Here is a 19,616-nt window from a genome sequence, read left to right as displayed (position 1 = left end):
TCAATGCATTGTCTCTTTACCTGGTTAGCTTTTCTTTCTTCTGGTCTCAGCTTAGGTGATAATTCCTTCAAGAAATCTTTTCTGTTGGCTGTATTCTGTGTTCTTTCTTGGGAGCTGGTCTTTGTGTTTCATTAAACTGGTCATTAAAATTATTATTTGTTTCCTTTTTTTTGTGATAACAGTCAAAACTTTATTTACAACAGGTTGAAACTCAAAATAACTCAAATGTCTTATTCAAAGGACCACAGATAAATAAACTACAATATTGTTATACAATGGAAAACTACATAGCAATAAAAAATGGATGGACTACTGCTACATACAACAATATGGATGACTCTCATACACATGCTGTACGATTCCATTTACATAAAGTTCCAAATCAGGCAAAAAAACCAAACTATGGTGAGGTCAGAATAATGTTTATCATGGGCATGGGAGGTAAAGGTATTGTCTGGGAAATGGAAATGATGTATTTAGTCAGTTTAGTCACCGGGTGTTGGAAATATGCTACATCCTGATCTGGGTGGTGGTTACATAGTGCATACATACATAAAAATTCATGGAGATTTACACTGTACAGTAAAGATTTATGCACCTTATTACATGTTTTACCTCAAAGACAATTTTAGTGCATAAAAAAAAATCAGGGCACCTGAATTCCATCATTGGCTTTGACACCGATGGAGTATGTAGTATCTGACAGATCATTTCCCCATTTAAGTCTCAGAGCTTCATCCATTAAATGGGAATAACATCTTCACAAGGGGTTTAATGAAATCATGATTGTCATTAAACAGCAAAGAGATGTACTGGCAATGTCTGAGCTTTGGCTACTGTAACAAAGCATCACAGACTAGGCAGCTCAACAACAAACACTGATTTCTCACAGTTCTGAGGCTAGAAGTCTGAGATCAGGGTGGCCATGTCAGGTTCTGGCGAGGGCCCTTTCCTGGGTTGCAGATGGCAGACTGCTCACTGTGTCCTCACATGGCAGAAAGAAAGCAAGCTGGCCTCTTCTTACAAGGGCACTAATCCCATTCATGAGGGCTCCATCCTTATGACCTGATCACCCCAAGGGCCCAACCTCCTAATACTATCACTTTGGGATTGTGGTTTCAACATATGAGTTTGGAGGACGCAAATGTTCAGTCCATTGTATGCTTCAAAGGGGAAGGGGGAAGCTTCCCCCTTGTGGCCTCTTCCGCTGCGGAGCACAGGCTCCTGATGCACAGGCTCAGCAGCCATGGCTCACAGGCCTAGCCGCTCCATGGCATGTGGGATCTTCCCGGACTGGGGCACGAACCTGTGTCCCCTGCATCGGCAGGCAGACTCTCAACCACTGCGCCACCAGGGAAGCCCTATTTGTTTCCTTTTCAGAATCATACATTAGACTATAAGCCCTTTGAGGGCAGGAAATACCTCTGATGCCACTGTTTCCTCCATGCCTAACATAGGGAGAGGCTCATTGTAAACTCCAAAATATGTTCACTGACCAACTAATGGAATAAAATTGCTCTGGAAGGAAAATGGTAAAAATAATCCCACTGTGTCTTCACATATGTTAGGTTCAAAACTATAGTTCATAACTTTTATAAGTTACTTGATAGACTATAGCTCTAATACCAGTTACCATAGATGATGTGTTTGGATTAGTGTCAGATACTCCAAATTTTATAAACTTGAGATATTACTTAATGTCTGTACTTACTGGAATCAGTAAGTGGGAGCAAGCCATACAGGTATATTTCTAATAAACTGAGTTCAAATTGACATTATAATGGTTCCTCAAGCAGGTCACTAGAGGACTTTGAAAACATCAATGAGATGACAAACAGATTGCCATTTGATTTGAATACCTGGCTCTTAGACACAGATTGAATTGGTCCTCATTGGCTCTTTTGCCCTAATATAATTACTGTTTAATTAAAAAAAAATGTCATGAAGAACCTAGGGGTAAGACAGGAATAAAGACACAGACCTACTATAGAATGGACTTGAGCATATGGGGAGGGGGAAGGGTAAGCTGTGACAAAGTGAGAGAGTGGCATGGACATATATACACTACGAAACGTAAAATAGATAGCTAGTGGGAAGCAGCCGCATAGCACAGGGAGATCAGCTCAATGCATTGTGACCACCTAGAGGGGTGGGATAGGGAGGGTGGGAGGGAGGGAGATGCAAGAGGGAAGAGATATGGGAACATATGTATATGTATAACTGATTCACTTTGTTATAAAGCAGAAGCTAACACACCATTGTAAAGCAATTATACTCCAATAAAGATGTTAAAAAAAAAACACCTCCAATATTGTTGACCTCATACTGAACACCCAGATTTAAATGAAAAATGCCATACTTATAATTTTGTTGATGTATACAAGGAATCCTTGCTCCAGAACTGCATGAAATGGAGTTATATTTGTTTGACTAAAAGAATACTTAATTTTACTTTTGCCATTATTTATCGCTGTCTCTCCTCCCTGGGCACTGGTGTTAAAATTAATTTGCTTTTCAGACCTCGGATTTTATATTGCCGTTAGTGTTGTGAAATGTTTTTACTCAGCACAACTAAGAACTGATGTTTTACTTCCCACTAATGGACCTTTAATTAGGCACTGTAATGAACCATTCTGTCATTTCTTCATTTATAGAGAGAAGATTTTGTATATGCAAGATACAATTTTGACAGAACACCAGGTCCATTGAACCTTGCCGACTCTCATCTAACAGATCGTAAATTTATTATGCTTTTGTCAGCTGTTGGATTTATCATTTTAATGATACTGTCCACAGACTTATTTTGCTGCCAAAGAACAGCATCAATGTTTGTTGATATTTTGATCAACAACTTCTGGGGTCCAATTCTGACTGTACTATTACTTCTCTGGGAGCTTGAGCAAGTTACTTAACCTCTGCCTAAGGATTAATTAGTTAATTTTAATAAGTGCTTTGTTGTAAAAGGTGCTATGATTGCTAATAGTGATAATAAAATTATAATGCAGCCTTTTATAATGCATCAGGCTACCTCAGACTGTGATTCTATTAAGTTGCTAACTAAAATATAAGCCAACTGAATTTATTCTTTTTAAGAATACAAATCATTATAATGATGGCCACATAGTATTTTTTTTAACTTCGTTTAAAAAAAATCAAATATGGTGATGCTTCACCTTAAACAAACAAACAAACAAAAAATGGCTGGTGTACCATGATGATGGACCAATTGGGAACTGAGAAACAGCTCCATACAAAAATACCATATGATTGTACCCTAATTAAATGTAGCTTTTGTGCATTACACTGATTATTCTTTTATAAACTTGCCTCCAAACTGCTTTCATTTACTTATCTATGATTATGTATTTGTTCATTTGTTTATTTGACCAATGCCACTGTTGGGTGTGGTCTCAAAGAGGTCATCCCAGACAAATAGAAGGAATATACACAACTAATAATACTATGTAAAAGTGAATAGAGCTAAGAAGAAATAAAGAAGCAGTGACTTGAAAATTTAGAAGACAGAGAGATTAATTCAAACTGAGGGTGGTTATGAACAACATCAAAAAGGAAATGATTTTTGAGCTGGACAGAGACAGACAGATAGGATTTGGTACTGAGAGATGAGGGTGAGGAGAAATATGAAGAAAGTGCATTTCAAAGGGAGAGAATAGCATGAGAAAGTCACAATGCCAAGGAAGTTGACCTTTGGAGAAGCATGATCAGTGTGGTTTTACTAGAATAAAGGAGAGGGTGCAAAAATAGTTTGGATAGCAAGTAGGGTCTGCATTATGCAGGTTCATGGTTGGCATTGCCCTGATTCGCTTGGACATCATTCAGTGTGGTGGGAAATGTGGAGCTGAAAAGAAAAAAAAAACCCTACAAGTTAGTAGATGGGCGTTGTGCTGGACTATTATGCTATGTTGAGAGGTGGGAGATGAGAGGATGCAAGCAACATGTGAGGAGGATACACACATATAACTGGACTGTATTTGCCAGATAAACTCTGCTGGTCTGTGATGCATATCATTTAAGAGATAAATTGGGTGAACAATGTGAAAAGGGCATTGGATTAGGGTAGTGGCATCTATATATGTTGAAAAGAGGCTGACCTAATATGAGGAGAATATACATATAGGAAAGGAAACACCAAATGTAAAATAGATAGCTAGTGGGAAGCAGCCATATAGCACAGGGAGATCAGCTCGGTGCTTTGTGACCACCTAGAGGGGTGGGATAGGGAGGGTGGGAGGGAGGCTCAAGAGGGAGTGGATATGGGGACATGTGTATGCATAAGGCTGATTTGTTTTGTTACAAAGCAGCAACTAACACAACAATATAAAGTAATTATACTCAAATAAAGATTAAAAAAAACACTGAATCTCTTTGCTGCAGAAGTGGTCTCTTGCTATAATATCAGAGAAAAAATATTTAATATTATTTTTGATTCTCAAATAAATCAGTATATATAGTTTGATTCTATGTTGTTCCATGTACTTTCTACAATGACCAGAGACCTAGGCCACTCTCTGTGAGGTCCTTAAAGATGTCAAATAATCTGGGGACCACAATGTTAAGTAATTTTTAAGGGTGTGGACCCTGGGGTTGGATTGTATGAGCTTAAATCTTGGCTTTCCCAATTAGTAACTGTGTGATCGATCTTCAGGAGGCTATTTATGCCTCCCTAGTAGCCTCCTCTGTAAAATGAGAATAAAAATAATAGCTACTTTATTCATAGGATTAAATGGATTAACAGAATTTATTTAAAAAAAAAAAGAAGTAATTACAAGAGTGCCTAGATGTAGAAAGATCTCAGTAAATGTGACTGAGATCGAAAATCAGTTTTTTTGGGGGGATAAAACAAAACTGTGGCTGCTGTTTTGAGAATAAATACAGAGGGTGCAGAGAGGAAGCATGGAGATAAATTAGTAATAATCCAGGTAAGAGATATTGGTAGCTTCTATAAGGGTAATGAGAATAGAGGTGATGAGAAGCATTCAGATTCTGGGTATGTTTTAAAGGTAAATGTGAGAATAAAGGTGGGGTATAAAAGAAAGAGAGGAGTCAAAAGTGACTCCACGATTTTTGGACCTGAACAATGAGTATTTCCCTTTACAAACACAGGGAAAACTATGGTAGACAAATTTTTGGATGAGAAAATCAGGTTAATTTAGAGCCAGGTCAAGCTGTCAAATAGACACTTAGGTATAAACATCTGGGATTCAGGCAACAACTAGTTCAGCTAGAAATATAAATTTGGAATCATTCATATTTGGATGGTATTAAAAGCCATGCAATTAGTTGGAATCATCTAGGCAGTGGGTCTCAATCTTAGTCATATATGTGAAATACCTGGAAAACTTTAAATGTTATAGATGTCCTATTTCAGGCTACCAGGATCAAAGTCTTTGGAAGTAACTTGGTAAACTGTATTTTATAAAAGCTGTTGAGTCCATTCCAATGTGCAGAGTCGTATGGAAATCAAGGGGTGGGTGTTTTAGAGGAGTGAGCTGTGAGAGCCATGGATTGGGTGCTTAGTGCTTGAGTCCTACACAGGGGAGATAAGCCCCCTTGGTAAGTTGGAAGACCACTGGGACTAACAGGCTGTAGGAACTGCTGCTTTTGAGGAGAGTATGCATATCGGCTTACCCCCCAAGGCAGAACAGAAATGGCAGATTGAAATCTCCCGGCTGGCTTTGTTACCACCTCTGTGCATATGCCAAGCCCAAGCTGAGCAAATGCTCCAGCCCTGCTTGCTGCATGTCACAGTGCAGCATTCAATCTGGGGCTGCCACAACTGGGGAGAAAAACTCAACTATGGGACACGGAGGCGACAGATCACAGGGTGGAGCCCGGACGGGGCAGCCATGGCCATCGTTGGCAATTACTCAAGCAGTGCTTCAGAAGCCACCCAGATCTCCGACAGTGGCTGCTCTACCACAGCCCACACCCCACATATGCGGAGTCCATGTAGGCCTCACCTTCCCTGCAGTGTGATTCTACAACAGGGCATTGGCAATAGAGGCCGTGGGGAGTGATTGGCTTTGAGGGACAAAGGGGACTTGGACTTGAAGCTGCATCTGAACAGAGTGAGGGAAGCAACTGCTGATGCCTGCACAGGCAGTGCATCAGAGACAGCTTGAACCTCTGTCTGAGACAGGCATGGGCTGAGAGCCCATGTGAGACCCCCTTGCTTTGACACTACCCTATTCTGGGCAGAGGGTCCCAGTGCTGGGAGAGGGGAAAGCACACACTTAAAGGAAACTGAGGTACCTTGGGGATGACCCTCATGGCTTTTGCTTCAGCAACTTGGGATCAGACCACAGCCCTGATAGGGCCAATATGTCCATCGAGCAGAGAGAAACTCTTGCCTTACACTCAGCTCCAGCTGAAGCCCCTCCATCTCCAGCCCCATCCCCTACCAAGGCGATAGCTGCCAGCACACCCTAAGGAAAGACATGACTTGCATACAGGACAAATCCAGCTCTGCCACCAAAGGCACTGAGCACACACAGTCTGCATAGAAATGTTTCCATATAAGAACACCCTCAAGACTGAAATAGGTAATTGTTTCACATAATTCATAGAGGCAGAGAAAGTTAAGCAAAATGAAAAGGGAGGGAAATATTCTCAACTGAAAAAGCAAGAGAAAAACCATGAAATAAAATAATGAAACAGAAATAAACAATTTACCAGATAAATAATTCAAAGCATTGGTAATAAGAATGTTAACTGAATAGGGAAACTAATAGATAGACACAGTGAAAATTTTAACAAGGAACAAGAAAATATAAAAAAGACCCAATCAGAAATGAAGAATTCAATAACTGAAATAAAAACACAGTAGAAGGAACGAACAGAGTAAGTAATAGAGAAGAATCATAAGTGATCTGGAAGATAGAAGATTGGACATCACCCAATCAGGGCAGCAAAAAGAAAAACAAGTTTTAAAAAAAGTGAAAGCAGTTTAAGAGAGCTCTGTGATAATGTTAAGCATACCAACATTTGTATTATAGGGATCCCAGAAGGAGAAGAGCAAGAGAAAGAGATTGAAAATATATTTGAGGAACTTATGGCTGAAAACTTCCAAAACCTGAAGAAGGAAACAGATATCTAGATATAGGAAGCACAGAGGGTCCCAAACAAGACGAAGTGAAACATAGACCTATACAAAGACAAATAATTAAATGGCAAAAGTTGAAGATAAAGACATAATTCTAAAGGCAGCAAGAGAAAAATAAAGAGTCATATACCCTGAAATGCCCATAAGGGTATCAGGAAGGAAATAATAAAGATCAAAGAGTAAATAAATAAAACAGACAAAAAACTAGAAAAAATCAATGAAACCATGAGCTGGTTTTTTGATAAAGATAAACAAAATTGATAAACCTTTAGCCAGGCTCACTGAGAAAAAAGAGAGGAGACAAATAAAATCAGAAATGAAAGAGGAGAAATAACAACCAATACCAATGACAAACAGGTACATGCAAACAAATTGGACAATCTAGAAGAAATGGACAATTTTCTAGAAACGAATCACCTCCCAAGACTAAATCAAGAAGAAACAGGTAACTTGAACAGAATGATCACTAGTAGTAAATTGAATTTCTAATAATAATAATAATTTTTAAAAAAACTCCCAGCAAACAAAATCTAGGATCAGATGGCTTCATAGGAAAACTCTACTAAACATATAAGGAAGAGCTAATACATATACTTCTCAAACTATTCCAAAAATTGAGAACAGAACACTTCCACATTCATTCTATGAGGCCACCATTACCCTGATACAAAAATCAGACAAAGACACTACCAAAAAAAAAAAAAAAAGAAAGAAAGAAAGAAAATAAGACACCAACATCTTTGATGAATATCGATGTAAAAATCTTCAACAAAATATTAGCAAGCCAAGTCCAACAATATATAAGAAGGATCATATAGCATGATCAAATTGGATTTATTCCAGGGATACATGGATGGTTCAATATTTGCAAATATATCTATTTGATACACCACATTAACAAAAGGAAGCATAAAAATTACATGTTCATTTCAATTGACACAGAAAAAGCATTTGACAAAATTCAACTTCCATTCTTGATAAAAACTCTCATCAAAATGGTGAAAGAGGGAACATATCTCAACATAATAAAGGCCATGCATGGCAAACCCACAGCTAACATCATACTCAACAGTGAAAAGCTAAAAGTCTTTCCTTTAAATTCAGGAACAGAAAAGGATGCCCACTTTCACAACTTCTATTTAACATAGCATTAGAAGGCCTATCCACAGCAATCAGACAAGATAAAGAAATAAAATGTATCCAAATTGGAAGGGAAGAGGTAAAACTGTCACTATTTGCAGATGACAATGATACTCTATGTAGAGAACCCTAAAGCCTCCACCCATAAACTATTAGAACTAATAAATAAATTGAGTAAAATTGCAGGATACAAGATTAATATACAGAAATCTGTTGCTTTCCCATACACTAATAATGAAATATCAGAAAGAGAAAACAAACAAAAATCCTTTTAAAAATCACATCAAAAAGAATAAAATACCTAAGAATAAAATTAACTAAGGAGGTGAAAGACCTATGCTTTGAAAACTATATAACATTGTTCAAAGAAATTGAAGATGATACAAAGAAATGGAAAATATCTATGATCTTGGATTGGAAGAATTAATATTGTTAAAATGGTCACACTTCCCAAAGCTATTTACAGATGTAATGCAATCCCTATCAAAATACCCATAACATTTTTCACAGAACTAGAACAAATAATTCTAACATTTATATGAACCCACAAAAGACCCCAAATTGCTAAAGCAATCCTGAGGGGGGAAAAATAAGCAAAGCTGGTGGTATAACCTTCTCAGACTTCAGACTATACTCCAAACTACAGGAATCAAAACAGTGTAGTACTGGCACAAAAACAGACACATAGATCAATGGAAAAGAATAGAGGGCCCACAAATAACTCCATGCACCTACAGTCAATCTACTACAAAGGAGGCAAGAATATACAATGGAGAAAAGACAGTCTCTTCAACAAGTGGTGCTGGAAAAGCAGGACAGCTACATGTAAAACAATGAAATTAGAACACTGCCTCACACCATATGTAAAAAAAAAACTCAAAATGGTTTAAAGACCTAAATGTAAGGCCTGAAACCATAAGACTTTAAGAGAACATAGGCAGGATACTCTTTGACATAAATTGTAGCAATATTTTTTGGATCTGTCTCCTAAGGCAAAAGAAAATGGGACCTAATTAAACTTAAAAGCTTTGCACAGCAAAGGGAACCACTGACAAAATGAAAAGACAACCTACTGATGGGAGAAAAAATTTGCAAATGATATGGCTGATAAGTGGTTAATATTGAACATATATAAACAGCTCATACAACTCAACATTAAAAAAAAAAATGACCTGATTAAAAAATGGACAAAAGACCCAAAAATACATTTTTCTGAAATAAGACATACAGATGGTTAACATTAAAAGATTCTGAACATCACTAATTATTAGAGAAATGTGAATCAAAACAACGAGCTCTCACCTCACACCTGTCAGAATGGCTATCATCGAAAAGTCTACAAACAACAAATATTATCGAGGATGTGGAGAAAAGGGAACTCTTGTACACTGTTGGTGGGAATGTAAATTGATGCAGCCACTATGGAAAACAGTATGGAAGTTCCTCCAAAAACTAAAAATAGAACTGCCATATGATTCTGGTCCTGGGTATATATCTGGACAAAATGAAAAACTGAAAAATATATATGCACCCCAATGTTCATAGCAGCACTATTTACAATAGCCAAGATATGGAAGCAACCCAAGTGTCCATCAACAGAAGAATAGATAAAGAAAATGTATATATACAATGGAATATTACTCAGCCACGAAAAAAGAATGAAATTCTTCCATTTGCAGCAATGTAGATCGACCTGGAGAATATTATGCCTTGTGAAATAAGTCAGACAGAGAAAGACAAATACTGTGTGATATCACTTATATGTGGAATCTAAAGAATAAAACAAATGAATGTATATAGCAAAACAGAAACAGACTCATGGATATAGAAAACAAACTAGTGGGGAGAGGAAAGGGAGGAGGGGCAAGATAGGGGTATCAGATTACAAACTACTATGTATAAAATAGATAAGCGATAAGGATACTTTGTACAGCACAGGGAATTATAACCATTATTTTGTAATAACTTTAAATGGTATAAAATCTATAAAATTACTGAATTATTATGCTGTACACCTGAAACTAATAAAATATTGTAGAGCAACTATACCTTAGGTTAAAACAAATGAGCAGGGAAATAAAGTTGTAGCTAGAAAGGGATGTGAGCACAAAGGAAAGTTTCTAAAGAAAGGTAGGTAAAAAGAAAAACACTGATAAGGCAGAAGAAAGAGGGGACAGTTGTATGAGAGGTGTCCATGAGTATCTAAGAGGGATATAATGTAGGAGTGGACAGTGTAGCATTAGACATCGCATGGGTTGCTAGTCATAAGAAGGAAGACAAAGGATGTGGTGTAGGACAAAGTAATTTGAGGGATCTGGTGGTAGGAGCTTGTGGCAGTTTTCTTTAGACAGCTTCTTTTTTTATTAATGAAATAGGAAGCAAGTTCCTAAGCTGAGAATAAAGTTGGGGCACAGGTATTGAAGGTTTGGGGGGAAAGGAGAAGATGTGACACAGACATCTAGCAGGGTTAATGGATTAATGAAATACAGTGGAAACCATAGTAAATGCCCATATGAGATTAGTGATAAAACCTCAAGTTAGACCAGTCTATTTTTTTTTTTTTCAGTTGCATTCTGCAGTGGGGTGCCAGTTCAGGACAGAAGAAGAACTGGATTTAACCATGGCTATGGTTTTCTAGAAAAGTACAAGAGAGGGGAGAGGGAGCAAGATTGTTAAGGGTGTATACAAGGGAATGACTGCAGTGATGGACCATGGAATCTAAGCTGGGAAAGGAAAGAACAGAATCTTTAAAATAAGAGATGGATGAAGAACAACGTAAAGAATTGTTAGATTTGGGGTGATAGGGGGTGGACTTGAAAAATAGGGCATGGCTGAAATTGAGGTAATGGAGGGAGTGTAGTTCTAGGTGATAAGATTACTTAATGTACAGCTCACAGCCTGCTGTCACACTGTCTTGTGGGTGTTGCTTTCACTTACAGTACTGACATCTGTCTCCAGTGTGTTCAGGCTGGCAGTCGCAGTAAGGCTGGTTCCCAGCAGTAACACTGCAGGTCCCTCCATTCTGACAAAAATCCTCACAGACTGTCTTACCACAGTTTGGTCCAGTGAACCCTAGTGCACAGCTGCAGGTGGGTCTCCCTATTGGGAAAAAAAGGTAATGAAAAGGCAATTAGTTGACAAAATTGTTTACTTATATGGAATCTTCACTAGGTAAGAATCAAGAAGTCAGTATTTGGGGCAAAGTCTGTCCACTACTTAATCTGCGACTTTACACAGTAACATGACCTCTCTGTGTCTCAGCTTCCCCACGTTCCAACGAAGCCTGGGTTAGAAGATCGCTCAGGTTCACTTCAGGTAAAATAATCAGAGCTCATTTTATGAACAATTATACATGCATACACACATTTTATGCTTTAAAGTGCTTGTGTTATTCTTTGTATTTCTGTTTTCATGTCCATTTTGCTTTTCAATTATTTTTGTTCTATTCATGTGGTAATGCAGATTGTGTTGGCCATTAGAATATAAAATAGAGACAATCATATTTCCCAGTGTTCAATCATCAGGTACCAATCACTGCTGTATCTACATAAAACATAAGCTTAGGCTTATTATAAATAAATATTTTAATAAGTTTAAAGTGGACATGTCATCTGTAATAAGATTTATGAATATTAGTTATTTTATTTGATATAAATACACATACTGAATTTAGTATATAAGCACTTACTGAATCCTATTTTATTTCATTTTATATTTTTATTCATGGTGAAGGACTGTCACTTGTAGTCTAAAGATGATTTAAGAAATCTAATGTTAATAGCACACAATAGCAAATCTGACAGATCATCTATGGATATTTTACTTGTTCTGTGGGAACTAACATCACAATGAAAGGTGAACAATCCTTTAAGGTGTTTTGAATGTAACACAGTTAACTGTTATATCAAGAATGAGTCTCTCTAACTGCCTGGACTGTCAAGAACTGAGTGGAAAATAGAGTCTAGAATTATCTCTGCAGGAGAAGTGAAGGAAAACAAAGCAAAATGAATGGCTACCATTTGTAATGGGGGCAGAATAAAGTTTAGAGGTTGTACAAATATGAACTAATAACATGAAAGGGAATAACAAAGAAATTCAGTTATTGATCTTAGTTAACTAGGACTCAGAAAATGTCATTTAGTTGTCTAGTATCAGAGAATATCCAACCATCTCCTCTCTCACCATTGTAGACATGCAACATAATTAGAATGGTCAGAAAAATGCATTAAGTGTAAGGCTTAAAACTTGAAGTGTAAAAGGATAAAAGTTTTTTTCTGTTGCCCTAGATTCTACATTCTACTTTGAAGGACAATTCTATACATATATATTTTTGGAAAAGCATTCTTAAGTGAATAAAACGTCTCCAAATAAAATCCACCTGCATTTCCAAGAAAATGAATAAATTGAGCTCCACAATTTATTTATTTAGTTTACTTTGAAAGGTCTCCACACACTTACAAATGCTAGAAGCTATTGCTTCTCAAGGAAGAAAGATATATACATTTTTACAGTGGGTACTATTGCTTTAAAACTTATTTATACATGTTTTTAGTTTGGTGGCAGATAAATGCCTATTAATAGGTTAAGAAACAAGGTAAAATTTATATACATTAAAAGCTGTAATGTGTATAAAATAACCTCATATTTTTTTATTGCCAGAAAACAGCTTTAAAACTTTTAGCTAAGTATTTTTCTTATAAAAGAAGTGAGTTTTCTAGCTGTTGCTTACATACAGACAAATAGACACAAACGAGAATAATGGTAGAAGATGAAGAGGATAGATAATTGTTAGAACATAGTCACTAAGGAAAATGAAAGCCCTGAATAAAAGAAGTAATTCATCTACATCAATGAGAACCAGTGAACAACTTCCAGAGAAATAGAACATACAATCAGGAACACAAATTAACATGAGCTAAATGTGAAACAAACAGTACAGAAAGTATAAGGGGAAATCAAAATGCATTAGAACAATCAGAAAAAGTGTCATACAATGTACAACTTATACATTGTAGATTTAAGTTTTTCTACCTTAATTTCTAGGTGTTTTTCTTTTTGTTTAAGAAACTAGGAGTAAAAAAAGTGAAAAGAAGTTTGAAAGAAATAAACCCAACCTGTTAAGGCACTTGAAAATTCCTCTGTTCCAGTCGCTCAGAGAGAGGACACCATGCTTTCATCTCATCTACAGTTGTTTTGAAACTAGGGCAGAGTGACCAGGTTGTCCCCCAGCTAGAATATGCCTCTCATCATTTAGATTCCAGCTGAATTATTTTCAAAAAGCTCCTCTTTCTCTTCCTTTGAAGAGATTTATTTTTGGTAAGTATAAATCTTCATATTCAGGAGAATATTATGTAACTTGAAACAGTGTGGTGATACAGCAGATCTTTTGTTTGCTGATGGGAAATGAACCATCAGCTGCAGAATTTTATAACGGGTTCCAGCTAATATTTTCAAGAATCGCTCTGGGTGCACCCTAACAAGTTGCACTGGATTCATTTTATAAATATTTTTTAGGTAGCTGAATTTGATTTTGACATTTGAAAAGGAAACAGCACTGTTACAATGACTAAGGTATGGATTTATAGCAGTGATGCATCCAGGGAGCTGGGGAGTTGACAGCCGGTAAAGGTAGCCCAATCAGAAAGAGCATCAATTGACCTGAGGAAGAAGGGGAAGGAGGGGTTTGCTGGCTCTAATCAGTCTAGTTCCTATAGCATTCTTAGCTAAGACTTTAACAGTGTAGGTTGTCAGACTGCCTGGATTCACAGACTATCTGTGCCAGTTACTGGTATGGGACCATGCGCAAATATCAGCTCTCTGTTTATGTCCTCATGTGTAAAAATGGGGATAATAATAGTACCTACTTCATGGGGTTGTTGTGTAGAATCACATAGAATAAATGAGAAACATTTCTCACTGTGCCAGGCACATAGAAAGCAATCAGTTACATTTTAGCTCTGAATATTATTGTTATTCCTACTGAGATTCACCACTTACAGGTATGACTTACTCTGTGACCCTGTCTACAAAGGCACTGTAACATTCTAGAAAAATCATTCTGAAAATTTTCTTAAATTACACACTTTATCTCCATTATTTATTTAAGATACAATTAAATTTGAATTTGTTTATGTGGCAGTGCTGGGATAGAACAGGTATTCCCCACAAACTTCATCTCAAACTCCAACATTTTTAAACTTTGAAGAATGGGTCCTTCTGTCTTCTTTATCTTCTAAATATGCTTAATCCTACACATTAAAAGAAAGAACACACACACAACACAAACAAAAACAAACCTAATATTTGCCACATCTATCTACTTGTATAACTTCAAATTTTGGTACATTCTCGAGCTTTTTTCAAAAGAAAGCTACACTTACTGCTTCCAATTCTACCAATATATGACAAAGTAAAATCCTCGATCATAAAGTCACATTCCAATCCTTCACTGGGTTTGTAGTTTTTATTTTTTAATATACAAAATAGTGGGTCAATCTGTTGCTTCTCTTTGTTCCCTCTGAAGACAGGCCAGATCTCTCAACATGTAAGTACTGCTCCTACAAATCAACTCTGATTCCCTCTTGGTAAGAAAGGATTAGGAATGGAGAAGGTAATGTTGGTGTTGTCTTTACTGTATATCTGTGTACTCTTGCAAAGCTTACCTCTAATCTCTTAATTCCTAAATCTAGATTTCTCCTCAATCATCATCCTCCTCAAATTTTCTCCATAATTTTACATTTATTAATATCTACACTTGAAAATTTTATCTCCACTTGGCTTCTAAGACACTAGCATTGTGGATTTCCCTGTCTTTTTCTCTGACTGCTCTTTTATAATTGCCTTTATGTTCTCTTTCTATCTCTTTCTGGTGATATTATCCAGTTTCATGGCTTCAGTAATGATCTCCCTATATGAATGTCTCAGTCTCGATTTTTTGACTCTGGGCTCATTCTCCTTCCTAAATTTCAGACCTTCATTCTCACTCCCTGTTTTACGTCCCTGTGTGGGTATCTCTGCCTGTTCAACAGGTTCATCTACTCCTCCCATGACTCCCTAAGAGAGAAAATTCCTCTCATAAACATTGTCCTCAGTAGCACACATGATTTCACTAGACTGAAGGCTCTCCCAGTGCCATATTAAGTTCCACACTACACGTTAACAAAGTGCCTTGCTAGATGTATGCATATAATAAATGGAGGTTAATGTAGTTATATATTACTTCTGTTTATAGATAAATGGAAGCTTATCTCATATAAACTGTTGTAGCAAATTTTCATACAACATAAATTAATAATAAACTCTTGAAATTTAACTAGGTAACCAGTAATAGCTGATGTCAAACATGGTAAATACATAACTAGAATCACTAACCATCTATAGTCAATGATAAATATTAGTAATATCCGTTAGCACAACTGAAGATTATAATGTTCATAAGAAAAAATGGAAATGCCTTGGAATCTCATAGAGTTCTCTAAACTTCACTGTTCTTGCATGGCCCTTATATACCAAAAATCATGGTCTCAGTAAAAATGGTTGATTCTAAAATATTTCATAAGAATATTTAATAGTAATTAAATAAATTTGGTACAAAGTTAAATTACTTGTTTTTTTTTTTTTTTTTCAAATCAGGAAGACCTGAGAAAGAAACCTGGTTAGATATTTATTAATTGTGTGGCTTTGGAAAACTTAGATATCCTCACTGGATCTCCTTCTGGATCTCATTCTGCAAAATGGTGATAGCAATGCCTGCCATGTGCTGGTAAAACACTTGTCACAATGCCTGCCACATAGCAAGTACTCAATAATTGTAGGTTTATTAGTAATAGTAGCATTGGCATTATTATTACTCTTAGTATTGCTATTAAACAAATCCTCAATTTTGGTTGTTATTTAAACTTCACTGAGTACATTTGCCTTTGTTAAGAAACTCCATATGGAATCCTGATGCATATTTTTTCCATTTTCATTCTTTTGAACAAAACATGCCTATAGGTAATCTATATATATCAGTTCAAAACAGTATATTTTAATATACATAACAATGAAATCTTTTCTATTATATAAGTAATTATATGGATATCATAAAGATTTATCACTAGTCCCTGTTAAATGAGCATTGAATTTATGTGACGTGGTTACAATTTACATCTAGATAAATGAATCTTTAACTATATGCTATCTTTAGTTATATACTCACAGAAATTTCTCTGATATGGGCAGACAATACTGATGATTTTCAGTGATAATAGACAATGTCTTAGAGAACTGACTTTTGACATAATCTATGTTCTCAGATGTTAGTTTTCTTACTTAATCATGCTAGCTTACATCTAAAAAATGCCACATAGAGTGTTTCAAATTAAATAAAATAATATAATTAAGGAAGTTACTAGAATCCTTGGCACCTGAATTGAGAATTCAATTATAGTAGTCACTATAATATGACAATAATTATGTTTGTAAAATTTTCAAAATGTTATAATTATTGAATTACTGCATACTTGCTAATAATTTTAGAGTAAAATTTGCTGGGTAGGTTTAAGTCAAGTAATATATCAATCAATATATTTCTCAAAAGCATATATTTTCATTTGAATATTATTAAGGTGTATGTTGTTGGCATTTTTCAATAACTTGATTTAAAACTGTAAGTGTATCTTTAAAAGCTAGATTTATTTAATAAACAGTTTTTAAGCTGATTATAAAAATGCTACTCATCTGGGCTTCCCTGGTGGCCCAGTGGTTGAGAGTCCACCTGCCAATGCAGGGGACACGGGTTCGTGCCCCGGTCTGGGAAGATCCCACATGTCACGGAGTGGCTGGGCCCGTGAGCCATGGCCGCTGAGCCTGCGCATCCGGAGCCTGTGCTCCGCAACAGGAGAGGCCACAACAGTGAGAGGCCCGCGTACCGCAAAAAACCCCCCAAAACCAAAAACAACAACAAAAAATGCTACTCATCAGTTTAATTTAATTGATATTGTATGATTTTAGTAGGCAAAATAACCTCTCTGCTCAATATTGGACAAATAAATTATAACTCTTTTTTCTATCTAAACACAACACCTGAAGATGTATGGTTTACTCAGCATTTTGTAGTAATTTTTAAGGGAAAAGAATCTGGAAAAGAATATATATATATATATATATATATATATATATAAAAAACTGAATTACTTTGCTGTAATTTCACTTTACACCTGAAACTAACATAACATTGTAAATTATACTTTAATAAAAAATAAAATTAAAAAATTAAATTTAAGAAAAAAATGTGGTTGATTGTGATGAAAGAATGCTAGTAAAAGTAATTACATGTGAATTTCTTAGGAGACCATGACTATACTTATTATTTCTGAGTGGTAGATATCTGCTAGTGAACATTATTGATTGGTTCTCTTTTTAAGCAATTTATTTGAATTCATACTCATTTTTCTATGTGAGCCATGCTGCTTACCTTGTTTAACTTGGTCTTGTGCTTGTAAATTTTTGTCCCTGGTTATAACATTTTATACCTAACTAGTTTTCTATGCATTCAGTCATTGTTTAGTTCAAAGAGTCTGACACACACATTGAGTCTAAGTAATAAAAATATTTAATTGACATTTAAACTGCAGGGCATATTTATACACATTTACATTTAATGTTCTCTGAAAATGCTATCTAAAAGTAAGCATCTTTAGTAAAAACGTCTTTACTATTTGGACAAAAGCTACATTCTTTTTTTTTTTTTTTTTTTTTGCGGTACACGGGCCTCTCACTGTTGTGGCCTCTCCCGTTGCGGAGCACAGGCTCTGGATGCACAGGCCCAGCGGCCATGGCTCACGGGCCCAGCTGCTCCGCGGCATGTGGGATGCTCCCGGACCGGGGCACGAACCCGTGTCCCGTGCATCGGCAGGCGGACTCTCAACCACTGCGTCACCAGGGAAGCCCAAAAGCTACGTTCTTGTTCCTTCCTACAGAATAAAATAATAAGCCAAGAAACAAATCATCATAGCATCATTCAGTTACTTACTGGATTAAAATCCGAAAGCCTGTCTCCTGACCTCTAACCCCCAAGACTGCTCTCCTTGGTGAAATCTGTCTTCACTTCTGACTTAGATTCAAGTAATAAAAGTTTTGAATGCTTTAAAAAATTGCTAGTCTTTTTGATAAAGAGATTTGACATTCTACTTTTCCACTTAATATAATGTTTTCCTGGACTGAAAGTGAGTGCCCATTTATACATAATTTTAGCAAGTTGACTATAGCTGTTGGGTAGTCTTAAGTATTACAAAGATTACAGAGAACTATTGAGCAAAGCCTGACAAAGAAAATAAAGAACCGTGGGCTTTATCCAGCTCCCCCCAGGTACTATTTAATATATTCTGACATGTTTCAAATTATAGGTCACAATCTATTTATATTTATGGAACGTTCATTTTTAGCCAACATTGTGGAGATGAGACTGAAACATTTTTGTCTTTTCTGTGAATATAAGTAAGCCAACTCAAGCCTTCTGACATTAGCTTAGAGAGCTATAAGACTAAATGGTTCAGTACTGCTCTCACCATATGGTCCAAACGAACCAGTAACTATGACTCATGAAGCCAGCAGCACAGTTAAAGAGAATCGTACTTTCATTGTTATGAAGATTCAAGGGCCAAGAACAGTGCCTGGCACTTAGTAAGCAGTTCAATACATATTAATTATCATGATCCTGACAATGATAATAAGTAGTGTTATTTTAATTTCTGATTCTAACAATAAAGCATGGTTGAATATTTAGAAAATAGAGAAGTATAATGAAGGACCTATTACATATGCAATTTTTTCATATTGGGCTCATAGTATACAAGCAGGTTTTTTCTTGTGCTTTTTAACTTTAAAATAAAATGTGAATATTTTTCTCTATTATTATATAGTTTAAAATTATAGTTTTGTTTATCGTGCAACATTCATCTTTTAGATATGCTATATTTTATATATTAACTACTTGAATTTAGGTTTTTATCTCCAATTCTATATTATGAACAATACTACATTGAACATTTTCACTTCTAAATATTTTGTTTTTTATTATTATGTAACCTTTGGAATATATTTCTAAAAGTGACATTATTTAGTTAAAGGACATTGGAACTTTTTTGTTTGTTTTGTTTTTTGTTTAATTTTTGAATTTTATTTAATTTTTTTATACAGCAGGTTCTTATTAGTTATCCATTTCATACATATTAGTGTATTCATGTCAATCCCAATCTCCCAATTCATCCCACCACCACCACCCCCCTGCTGCTTTCCCCCCTTTGGGGTCCGTACGTTTGTTCTCTACATGTGTGTCTATTTCTGCCCTTCAACTCCTGCTGAGTAATTC

General features: G+C 36.0%; 1 protein-coding gene across 1 annotated transcript in view; it reads right to left on the bottom strand.

The window, feature by feature from the left end:
* The window catches only part of LRP1B (LDL receptor related protein 1B), a 1,792,829-nt gene that overhangs the window by 63,553 nt on the left and 1,709,660 nt on the right, over window positions 1-19,616 (bottom strand). The window contains exon 84 of the mRNA XM_030883038.2: window positions 11,201-11,362. Coding sequence (XP_030738898.2) covers window positions 11,201-11,362 — 162 coding nt within the window. The remainder of the gene's footprint in view (window positions 1-11,200; window positions 11,363-19,616) is intronic.

This window comes from Globicephala melas, chromosome 7 (assembly GCF_963455315.2).
Source record: "Globicephala melas chromosome 7, mGloMel1.2, whole genome shotgun sequence".
NCBI lineage: Eukaryota > Metazoa > Chordata > Mammalia > Artiodactyla > Delphinidae > Globicephala > Globicephala melas.
This window is presented reverse-complemented; position numbering and strand designations above follow the sequence as displayed.